The 12,645-nt window shown below is 31.2% G+C and overlaps 1 protein-coding gene across 1 annotated transcript; it reads right to left on the bottom strand.

The window, feature by feature from the left end:
- Window positions 1–3,103: 3,103 nt before the first annotated feature.
- LOC131848579 (N(G),N(G)-dimethylarginine dimethylaminohydrolase 1) lies at window positions 3,104–11,697 on the bottom strand. The gene is made up of 6 exons (XM_059198496.1): window positions 11,514–11,697; window positions 10,670–10,947; window positions 8,104–8,206; window positions 5,101–5,198; window positions 4,224–4,451; window positions 3,104–4,038 (listed from the first exon to the last, which is right to left on the bottom strand). Exons 2-6 carry the CDS (start codon window positions 10,931–10,933, stop codon window positions 3,931–3,933), a joined length of 801 nt encoding a protein of 266 aa, XP_059054479.1. The 5' UTR covers window positions 10,934–10,947; window positions 11,514–11,697; the 3' UTR covers window positions 3,104–3,930.
- Window positions 11,698–12,645: the final 948 nt, after the last annotated feature.

The following is a 12,645-nucleotide window of genomic DNA, read 5'->3' as shown; positions in this document are numbered from 1 at the left end:
TTAGTAAATAAGGCTTGCACAGACGAAGGATTTTGCCCAGCTGAGGACAAAACCTTTACGCCACGTACATGCACGGACACGAGTCCATTGTAGCATAAAATTGCATAAAAATATTGTACTTTGAGAAGCAGAAAATACGCATTATGACCTCTAACTTGTCTAAGAATTTTTAACTTCACTGTCCATCTTATTATATATATAAATATAAACATTCACATCGTTATTTCAAATACTCATTCCACGATTCTATGAAAGAAACCCCTATTCATCGCCTAGCCAGCATGCAGTATACGCTGGCTTTAATTATATAATGATATTATTAACAATTCCCACAATTGCGCAGTTACATGCTGACCAATTAAAAGTTGCAATTGTAGCCCATACACGAACTTAGGTCACATCTACAACTCCCAATTAGTTAATAGAAAATCACAATTCCACAATTTTTAATTAGTTACAAATGAGAATTATTACACTTTGAGGCCCTTATTAGCGCAGGGAAGAACACCATTCCACATTAAACCTTTAAAAATATGGATCATGTTGGATGTTTTTAAAAGCTGTATGCAAATTGTAGACTTATTAGTCTGTAACAGATCTATATAAAACATTTGTATAGCAGAAAATAGATTATGTATTTTATTTGAGAATATATTTGTATTCTCAGATTAACAATTACAATACTCTTGCTCTTTATTGTCAGTACTCAGTGTAACAAAACAATTACGTGAAACCATACTATAGACTTTTGTGTGGCCATAGTCAACTTTGACTTTAACATATTACAATGCCACTTTTTTTTAATTTTCTACTTTATTTTTATTGCACGTAAAGTTTCATGTTGTATTTTGTTCTGAGTTTGTATTATTTAACAACAATGTTTTAGCAACATGTAATAAGAAAATATGATATATTGACTATTACTCGTAATAATCTTATTCCTCATATGTAATCAATAATAAGTACATTTGTAGTCTTATAAACCGTTATTACATTACGTTTCTGTACGGACGAGTAATAATTATAAAACCACAAATAAAGACTTTCAATTTATTGCAATTGTATCAAATCAAAGAGATACATGTTAATGTTTATTGAGATTAAAAATATTGTCATACATTGCACTATTATACATTATAGATTTTTTTAATAATTAGAATGTGATTACATAACATTATTATACTATACTTTTCCGTATTATTAGAATTCAGTATAACCTCAAAAAGTATTTAGAGATATTTCATTTATTATTTAAAATCGGCCTTATCACTAAAATCAAATCTGGAAGTTTGTAGTTACAATGGAGAAAATCTACATGAGATATATAATTGTATATACCAATACAAAATACATGAGAATAAATATATAAATACAAAATATCGTAGGTATAACAATTCACGCGTATTTTATTATTACTGTTATCTTCGATTGCTTTTTATATTATAAAAACAATAGAAAACTATACTTAACAAGAACTAAGTTCCTTAAGTTGTGCGCAACGAAGCTAATAAATAAATAAAAATGTTTTAACAAATTAAAATAAAAGATAAACAAGTATAATAAATCACATTAGGATAGAACGACTAAAGTCTACGTAGGTACTTCGTTACTCAAATACAACAAACATTATAAATAATACGAGAATAATATATTCTCGTAACAACTGTTGTTGGATGTTGAAATATTTTTGTAAAATGTTCAAACAACAATTTTTTTATTTTGTAATATTATTATTTTAATTCCAAATAAGAAATAACTGGATTTCTTCAATTTGTATTTTCAATATGAATAAATAATTGCGTTTTATTATATTATTATTGAAACGAATAAAATGTTCGTCGACTTGACTTTATGAAAATGTAGTTGTGATGTTTTATAAAAATAAATACAAAAGAATCATATTCAATTAATAATAATCAACATTATACTAAAAGGAATGCTAAACATTAAAAAAGGTACATCAATAAAAAGTCACTACCAACAGGTTGTGATGAAACATTTTTTTTATATAAGCATGCTATTATAATCTAGATAAATTAAAATAAATAAGTAATATTAGGTTTATTTCACAAAAACAAATTGTGCCATTACACTATGTCTATTTCAGTCTTCAAACTTAAGGAATGGAAAGAGGTATACATTTGAGATAGACTGGTTGTAATGCAAGCGTAGTAGTGTTGTGCATAGTTCGAGATTGGAACGTTTCGTTTAGATCGAAGCCTACTCGTCAGTTCTTTTAGTTCGTTAGCTCCCGTTTAAACTTACGACGACGTATCATTCTCAATCTTATGTTTGCGAAAGTATTAAACCATAGCTCTCTACTCGTTGGTTGCAGTCAGTGTTTCTGTTTTGCTTTAGCCGCAAATATAGTTATTACCAATAGTAATTCGGCATCAATTCGTCCTTTCTCGTAGAACACAAGACTAATACGCAATGCATATATAATACACCTTACACTTAATATAAAGTCCATGCAAATTGTATATCATGATAAAAATAGGGAAGACATAAAATACAGATCGCTTAGTAGTAAACCCAGGTAATAACGTCCAGGCGGAATTTTAAAGAGTATTATTAATAAAAAGTAGAAAAACACCATCAGACAAAGATCTATAACAATGAGACTTAATAACAATCAGTACATTGAAACATGCGTATCGCAAATATAACGTAAAAGCACTATTAATGTAAAAAATAAGTACAACTTAAACTACTTTGTTTCTAAATAAAAAAAACAAACTATTCCTGTGATCATTTCACATATTGCGATTGGATAAATAAATATATTGCGTAGTAAAAACATAGATTACTTAGAATAAAAATTTTAAATAAAAAATAAAAAGTAATTCAATTGAGTTTCTTGCCAGTTCTACTCAATTGGATCTATATACCGAACTGGACGGTAGGCAAAATAAATAAAATTAGAATGTAAAAATTTGACGTTCATAAGCGGCTAAAATGTCCTACATGAATAAATGATTTTTGAATTTGAAACAATGAGTAAACTATGTCATGAATTTATATTATACTAAATACTTATACATATATATGTACTAATTAATGTAAACGATATTTATTATGAAAATTAAATGCAATTGCTACTTAGATATGCACTGTTTGTTTGAATATTACTATTAGATAAAAGAATGCTTGTATAAATGTAACGGTTGTATAATATGTAAAATATAGTGAAATTACAAAAAATAATTGTCCAACTGTAAAAATGTTGACAGTTTATTATGCTATGTATTCTGTCATTATGCTTTATGACCCGCTTTATGCGTTGTATAAGAATGACAATCGAAATTTGTCATTAAAAATTAATGTTTAATAATTATTATGCTTCATGACCAGAGTTTGTCATTAATAAATGTGTCCTTGACTGTTCGTTAAAAATACACTATATTTTTAATACTTAATGACCAGAAATATTGACAAATATAGTGTATAAAATATGTTGTAATAATATTTATTATCCAATATGTTTACTATATTTTTTGTTTTAAATGCTAGTTATTGAATTGTGAGGAAAACATTTATAAAATAGTGTGATGTTTGTGGACCAGTACTGATCAGGCTTCATTTACATACTTTACCATCCATATATACCGTTCCAACGAGAGTAACAATAATAAAATTTATCAGCATGCAAATAGACATTGTATAATTAGAGATTTTAAACATGCAATACATCAGAAATTCACATTTCGCCGAGTATATATATAATCCAATATGGCGGAGAAATTTCCGCCATTTTGGATTTCTGTACCTACTTCAGATTACAATACAAATACAATCTAAATCTGATAACATTTTACATTGCTATATACCCTTGCGTTTATCATAACAATTTAATAAGCATTTGTTTTCATTCTTGAACACATTGGCTTTACCTTTGCCTGTCCGAACCAAACATGTGGTTGGGATAACTTATGATTTCCTGATGAGTAGGCTGCAAGCACTGAGCCCAGTGGATATGTTGGCCAGCTCGGAGAAACAAATGGATCTTCTAGCAAAATCAATCTTTTCACAGAACACCTGCAATGCAAAAATGTTTTTTCATTTACTAGTGGTTGTTTAGAACATAAATAATTGAACCGTCAGTAATTTACTTTTAGAATACCGCATATTACTCCTGATGCGACATATAAAAATAAATAAAGTCGACCTCTCTTGTCATACATGATTTCAATCAAACATTAATTTCTCTCAGTGTACATTACCTTAAAAGATTCCGGAATTTCTTCAATAGCCCTATGTATTAATGTCCCATTAACATAAAGGCAATTGGCAGCCTCATCTTCTGTAACAGACAGCGTCTGGTATGAGAACGTAGCTTCTCGTTCAATTCTCTTTAACATTTCCTTCGCCTCCTTGCTAGCACCTACACATAAGATATCTGGTCCCGCTACGGTTATATACTTTTTTAAATGCTGCGCTCCTTTTGACACCTGTAATATAGTTTTTAATGGATTAATATGGAATGTAGCATCTCTATGTTAGTGGTTTCTGTCGGAAACCAGTTCAGCAACAGGATAAGCATGTTGCCAATTCAATTCGGTCATGGCAACTTCAGGAATTAACGACTGGAGGTCCGAAAGCAATGGAGGTCGGGCCCCTATACTAACAATCCTACTCTTGTAGTATGGTTAGCAACCTTTACCGAGAAACAGTCGAGTACCGAGTTAAAGTCCTCTGACTGTGTTTTCCGAGATATACTTTATTTAAAGTCACACCTATTTCAACCGTCGAACTTGCTAATATATGTATAATACACAGAAATATAATCTTACAGTTTGTATCGAGGTATCAAACTAAAAATTAGTCCGAGAAACGCCAGTAGGCTCATCTCTGATACTACATAATTCAAAATATACCAAGGAATGTGTATAAAGTATTGCGCTCACCACATCATCAACAGCTGACAATGCCTGGCTGTCCCATCTGTGTGATAATAGTTGTCGTTTATTATTTGGACATATTACCTTAATGTGTCGTATCAAGAATTAAAGAGCATGATGGAAGATCGCGGAAAGTGGCAAGAGCCCCACCGACAAGAGCGTAGCTCTTAAATTATGAATGAATGAATGAATGAATTACCTTAATAGGGGTACATGGAAATTCGGGAAAAGCCTCAGCAACTGCGCTAGCTCCAGCCTCGTTGCTCGTTTCGCAAATGCCAACGAAAAACTCACGACCTGAAAATCAGTCAAGAAAATAAGTAATTCACTAACAGTTAAGGCCTTAGACAGATAATCGCCCTACACTATACTCTATAATCCTATCTAAATATATACAACTCAAAGGTGACTGACATAGTGAGCTATAAACGCACAGCCCAAACCACTGGACCGGATCGGGCTGAAATTTAGCATGCAAGTAGATATTATAACGTGCATACGTTATAATATCTACTTGCGTTCCGCTAAGAAAGGATTTTGATTAATTCTACTCCCAGAGGGATAGAGATAGGAAATGAAAGTTTGTATGAAACTTTGTCAATTTTAAAACGATCGGGCTGAGACTTTGTATGCATAAAGCTACTATGACGTAGGCATCCCCTAAGAAAGGATTTTTATAAATTCCACCCCTAAGGGGATAAATAATCGCGAGCAAAGCCGCGGGTAAAAGCTAGTACTCTATAATCCTAAAATTAACTCACTCAAGAACAGATTCTATTCAGTATACCATTCTTATATTGGTAGTGTAGTGGTTTAGCACACTACTTTACTTCCGATGGTCGCAGGTTCGATTCCTCGTTCGGATCCTCGCTCGCAATGCAAGTGATTGTAGCATATGTATTCATGAGTTATGTGTATACATATTGTATAGACCTAGGTGTTTTTATATTATGAATGTATAAAAAAAGTAACTGTGTATTTATATTAGTCATAACACAAGCAAACAACTAACTTAACTTGAGACTAGTTTGTGCAATGTGAATTGTCTGTGAATATATTCTATTTTCTGATTGAGCTCATTTGGTATAACCACTCAAGGCCAATACTTAGAGAATTTCAAATAAGTGGCCTTAATAAGAGCCAATTCAGAGAGTGGGCGGTACTATATGAGTACGATGGTACATTTAACGTACGTTAAATGACTTAATTACTTGTGACATGACACCTATTTACTAGCTGACCCCTCTCAATAATCAGACAACTGAATTCTTATCACGAAATACCTAAATTTGTACCCCTTTAAGAAGTTTATTAAATCACCAATTTTAACTGCGAGCTGTTTTCAACGGTACTGTCCACATGAATTCGGGTAAAAATTACTAATTAATCTACACTATGAATAATTAATCTACGATCTTCATTCATATAATCATCTGAACTTGAATAATTTTGTGGACAATAATTTACTAGACCTCTCCGTCATACTACTCCACGTTTAACTATATGTTAACAATGAGTATTCAACATGAAATTTTAAAAATAAATAGAATTAAAAATGAACTATTTGTGTACGAAACTTGCGTATTCATCCAGTACTTTTTGAGACAAGTACGAAATACACAACAATAGGAAAGTAAATTTGTAAATTTCGAGAATGGGGGAATATTCATTAACACTTAGTTAATGAATATTCTCGAAATTTACAAATTTACTTATGTATTTGTAACTAGCTATTGCCGCGACACTGGCCGCATGAATTACGCTATAAAGTATCCTACGTGTTAGTCTAAGATAGGATATCTTGAATAAAATTTGGTGCACTAAATTTCATTAGAATCCATCAATTATACCGTTAAAGAGTAACGTACATCGAAAGATTCGTAATATTAAATGGATCTAGTGATGTTATAATAATAATAACCCAGGATATTTCACACAACGCCATTTAATTTAAAGTTAAACAATATACTTTGGGTACTAGACAACTGATACAAATTCCTAAACATATTCTTTGTAAATACATACATAATAATATAGATAGCGAACACCCAGACCGCTACAAATCTAGTGTTATTTTTGTATAGTGATAACCCAAATATCCATTTTCATTGTGATAAAATTATAAATAGTACATTTTAATGATTAATACAGTATTAAATTGCACAGCTTCCTTAACTGCGATGAGCGCGGCGGTTGACTGGTAGATATTTATGCATTAAATCCGCCATGTAGAATTTTATGTGTAAAAGAATAAATACAAATACAATATTATGTATTGTATATTTATAAAATTTCTTAAATATAGCCCACTACTTAGTCAGCGTGTTATAGTGATCTTGACCAAATAAAGAAAAAATATTCAATAATATATATATACTAGCTGTCCCGGCAAACGTTGTTTTGCCTTAAAATAAAAAAAAATTTAGGGGTGGACTACCCCTAACATTTAGGGGGATGAAAAATAGATGTTGGCCGATTCTCAGACCTACTCAATACGCTCACAAAATTTCATGAGAATCGGTCAAGCCGTTTCGGAGGAGTATGGGAACGAAAACTGTGACATGAGAATTTTATATATAAGATATATATCAAAAAAGTTTCATCGTCCTAGCTTCATAAATGACGATTTTCCATACAAACTTTCATCCTCTATTCTATTTTACCCCCTTAAGGCTAAAATTTTTACGAACTTTGAATGAATATACATTCATTCAATCGTCATAATATAATAGATGAATGATTTATATTTAATCAATCTAAAAATAAGTTTCAAGCTTCTAGCTTTAAAAATGACGATACTTCATACAACCTTTCATCTCCCCTTTAACCCCTTACAACCCTTTTTCCCAATAAAAAGTAGTCTATATTAATCTCTAATCAACTCACTAAGTCAATTCCTGTTACGTCCTATTTCGGCGTAACTTTGGTAACAAATTTGAGAAAACAATCAATACTATAATACATTTTTGCGCCAATTATTCTTTATAGTATACATGTTCTTATATAGGTTATAACTAGAATAGAACATCGACGGCATTTTTTAATAAAAGTAGCCCATATCCGTCCTCATAACACCATCTACATTTATATCAAACATTAAAATCCGTTCGGCCTCTTAGTCTTAACAAGGAAACAAACAGACACAATTTTACATTATAAAATTAGTATTGTTATTATATATTATATGTAATAGTCAACTCACCAGTAAACAATACATCGGAGCCCAATATCTTAGCATCTGGGTCACTTATTTCGATTACAGTCTGACCCAGATCTTTCCGCAGGATTTCCTTTATTGCTTTCGTCTAGAACAATGCACCAATAGCTGTTATTAATAAATATACATGATATCATACTTATAAATATCAGATTCATCAAATTCATTTTAGGGGATTAGGCTATATACAAAGTCATCTACATGGATAAGTCTGTTTACTATAAATACCAGATCAGACGTAAGTGTCAATCTACTACTGGGGGAAAAGGGCTAGTTGCCCAATTACATTGCAATTTAATGTCAACTTCCACGCGGTTCCCCTTGGGGGAACCATTGTAATTAATTTCTTGTAAATTGCCTGTGACAATCTTACTACCTGACTTCATCCTCAACCCGTCATGCTTACTAGTGTCCAGATGTATACACACGTATGTTAGCTCAGCTTCAGGTATCAAGTACCTTGCTTTGTAATATATGCCAATAAAATTACAGAGTATGGGTGTATCAAATCTTCTATGGGTACTTCAGAATTTGTACACCATGAGGAGTACTACGGACGGTATATGATAGAGATATCCATGGATCTGATCATGTGCTTAAGTGACTTTTGCCACTACCAAAAGGCAGACCATCACCTTGTTTGCATTTCCAATTTTAGAAAAAACGTAACTATCGCAATTTAATGAGCATTGAGCGTGTTCAAACTTAGCACAAGCTTTTGCAATTTGTTTTCTTTGCTGTGCAATTTCAATTTCTAACTGCGCATCGTAAAGTTAGCGTACGCGTAGTTAGCTGTATTTACGCAAAAACCGGAACTACGAAGCTGATGCTGCTGGAGCTATAGTGTACGCTTAGAGCACCTGACGCAAAGCATCAAATGTTTGAACACATATTCGAAGATAATGTTGGAGCAAATGTGTACCTGATAGACTAGAGGTACACATTAGATTGCTTCACATACTTTACATGTGTTTGTTGTATATGTTGAAAGTTCTACAAATACATTATTTAATAAAAAAAATAGAATTTATATATACTAATATTAATAAGATCAAATTAATATTAATAAGATTAGAAGCCTTTATTGCTGTTAACTTTTAAGTTTATCAATTGACAAAATATATAATAAATTACGCAGTAACTGTGTTGCTTAGAAGTTTTATTAATTTTATTGTATCTTATTAGAGTTAGATATTTTATTAAGTAAACAGGTTGCATTTTAACAAACCATAATTACGTTTCAATCTATTTTAATGGATGATAATGGAATGATTCAACTACTACTATAACTACGCTCAGCTAACAATAGATTACACTCAGCTAACAGACTATGCTCATCTAACAGACTACGCTCAGCTAACAGATTACACTCAGCTAACAGGTTACGCTCATCTAACAGATTACGCTCAGCTAACAGACTACACTGAGCTAACAGACGACACTCAGTTAACAGACTACACTAAGCTAACAGACTACACTAAGCTAACAGACTACACTCAGCTAACAGACTACGCTCAGCTAACAAGTTACGCTCAGCTAATAGGTTACATACAGCTAACAGACTATGCTCTGCTAACAGACTGCTCTCAGCTAACGGTATACTCCAGGGGGATACTATTGGATGATATTAAGATGAGCATGAGATTTGGTAAATTCTAGAATATTTTGCTACTGTCTTACTTTATTGAAGCCTTATATCAGGCACTCTGCTGTCAATTTTTATCAAAATATTACTCAATTTCATTGTCAAGTAATAGTATTCCTAGCACAGCCCAGTATTATTATGCCTATTGTATTTCTCTTTATTACTCTTTGACAAGTGGTTAGTTTTGTTGTAGGAGATTTTCAACATGAGAGAGTAGGTACAGTAAAACCCAATGATATTGTCATAGTCACAGAATACGTCAGTATTCTACGACTATGACAATATGATGATGAATGGGGGTACTGTTGTAGAAATATCTAGTAAAACTATTTATGACTGGAAAAATGTATTTGATGGTAAGATGGTAGAGAGTGAAGTGACATAATATAATTTTGTTTTTATATTTTTGATTATAGAATAGAAAAAAACCTTTAAATATATTATTAATATCAAAAGAGTTTTCTCAACAGATACATTCCAATTAGTTTCAGCACTAAACGCTAGTGTAGAATGTGGCTATCTATCTTTCTTTTCTTAGCAATTACTACACTCAATATTTTTGTTTTCATCTTGCTAAATTAAATCCTTGCGCTCATTATTAGCTGTTGTTTCTTGGACTATTTTCTCTCTGTCTGTTATGTTCCAAATCCACAGGTTGAAATAAAGGAGCACAAAATAGCATTAAACGAAGTGTTATGCAGGGTCATACTGTATTTAATTTTTTTTTTTTAATAAATTATTTTATCCTTTCATTATTATTTGCAACCATAAAAATAAGAAATGAGTCAGCATACAAGATGGTTTATTTATTTTGAAAATATCCATAGGTTATCAATTTGAAACAAGAAGGAATCATGACACATGTCTTGTAGCACATTATATGTATAAAAAATCATGTTAACTTACTTTCAGCTCTTCCGCTGTAGTGGCAGCCTTCGGCAACAGAGCTATACCGTGGCAGATGACAGCAGCATCTTCCAAGAAAACATTTTCAGGGAATATGCCCCCAATGTTAACTTCTATAACTTCTACATTCAGCTCCCGCAGTAGTCTCAGGTAGCAGTCATGTTGCCTTCGAGCATCGTTTAAGTTGGCCTTGTCTGTGAGTCTCAACACTGGTGTAACTTTACCAACTATAGCATGAGTATACTCATGCATTTTAAAATCCATTGTTAGTTGGTTATCTGGAATTGCCATGTAAACATGTAAAACAGATAGAATATGCTTTTATTTAATGTAAAATACTGTAAAATAGAATAGTTACGTTTAAATTAGTCAATATATTTGTATAATGTCAATGTCTCTTTATGGACAAAAATACCAATAGGCAAAAAGTAATCTTTTCAAATACTTTAGGCAAAGAGAATATAATTATCATAAATTCGTTTCTTTTATAGGATAGGATAGACTTTAAATTTGATGATAAATAAATTTGAAAATTGCACCCCTGATATCTGAATAATCATCTGCATACCAAAACTGTTAAAATTCGCTTCAGTTTTAAGAAACAAGACGACAAACGCCTTTCCAAATACATCTGTGGTAACAGAACTCAGTAAGGATAGTACCAACTACAATAGTACTTCTCAATACCTTCTAATCTATTTTAGTTGTTATATATTTACATGGATTACTATTATATGATTACTAAAGAAAAATTAGTAAAGACAATAAAGGATAAATTATAAAATTTTCAGTAATAGTATTATAAATTTTCGCCTCAAAATGGCGTTGAGATAATTGTACTTACATGCGCACTGAACTGAGTCTGCTAGACACTTTTTTGTTTCCGCTAGCGTAAGAGGCAACACATTACATTAATAATGTATTAATATAGAAGATATTCTACTTAACAAATGTAAATTAATTTAAAATTATATGAACAAGGAATTTATTAATATTGAAACAGATTTCAAATATGAATAAACGACAAATGTATATAACTGACAATTCTAAAGTCTGTGCTGTGACTGACACTTGATGAATGCCTGTACAGATCAGACTTAACCTGACTGACAGCAGTGTTGTACATGAGAAGTACATACTATCGAGAAATGATCTAAAATAATTCATTTAACAATTTACAAATAATAAGTAAGTTAAGGTAAAGTTAACATAACTGTAACTTTACAAAACAATAGTGTAATAAACGCAGGTATTATAAGCCCTAACAAATAAATATACATAAATACCTATATATATATTGATTTGTATTTAGCTGTATAGATTGATTGTAACCATCATGAGAAAAATCAGAAAAAATATCTATCCCAGGCAATTAGAAAATTATGGCCATTTAAGAAAAAACTAAAAATTAGGTTAAACTAACTATTTTTCGTTTATTCTGGTAAATTTTTATTAATTTTATTCTTTTAAACTTTGGAACCGTAACCCTAAATAACATTTCAAGAACCACAGTTAAGAATAATGACACATTTGCCCCAAGTTTTCTAGATTTTTTAATTTAAAGTTTAACAAATAGTCTTTTAATGTAATTTTCAGTAAAATTTTGATATCGAGACCGTGTTTATTCAACTTTATTGAGACTTCTTATGGGTGTACGTGCACATTCCATGCAATTTGTATAATAATATTAATTTAATTTTATCCAATATTTTATACATTGTTTCTAGGTAATTAAACTAAGTAGAAATCTAAATTTTAGCTACCAATTGACTCCTTTTACATTTTCCAATTACTGAAATTATAATTGACTGAAAACAATGAATAAAAATGAACAAAATAGTTATAGGCTCAAACTGGAGAGTTGCTCAATTTCATGGATACAATCCCTATATAATTAAGCCTGTACGTATTTAGAATCTGATTTATACAGTGAAACTCTTTTATAATCCCTAGCAGTAGGGCGCTATCCCATAGTA

Source organism: Achroia grisella, unplaced genomic scaffold, assembly GCF_030625045.1.
Source record: "Achroia grisella isolate CSIRO2021 unplaced genomic scaffold, CSIRO_AGI_Agris_v1 utg5633, whole genome shotgun sequence".
NCBI classification, from domain to species: domain Eukaryota; kingdom Metazoa; phylum Arthropoda; class Insecta; order Lepidoptera; family Pyralidae; genus Achroia; species Achroia grisella.
Note: the sequence above shows the minus strand (reverse complement) of the source record. Positions and strands in the feature narration are given on the sequence as shown.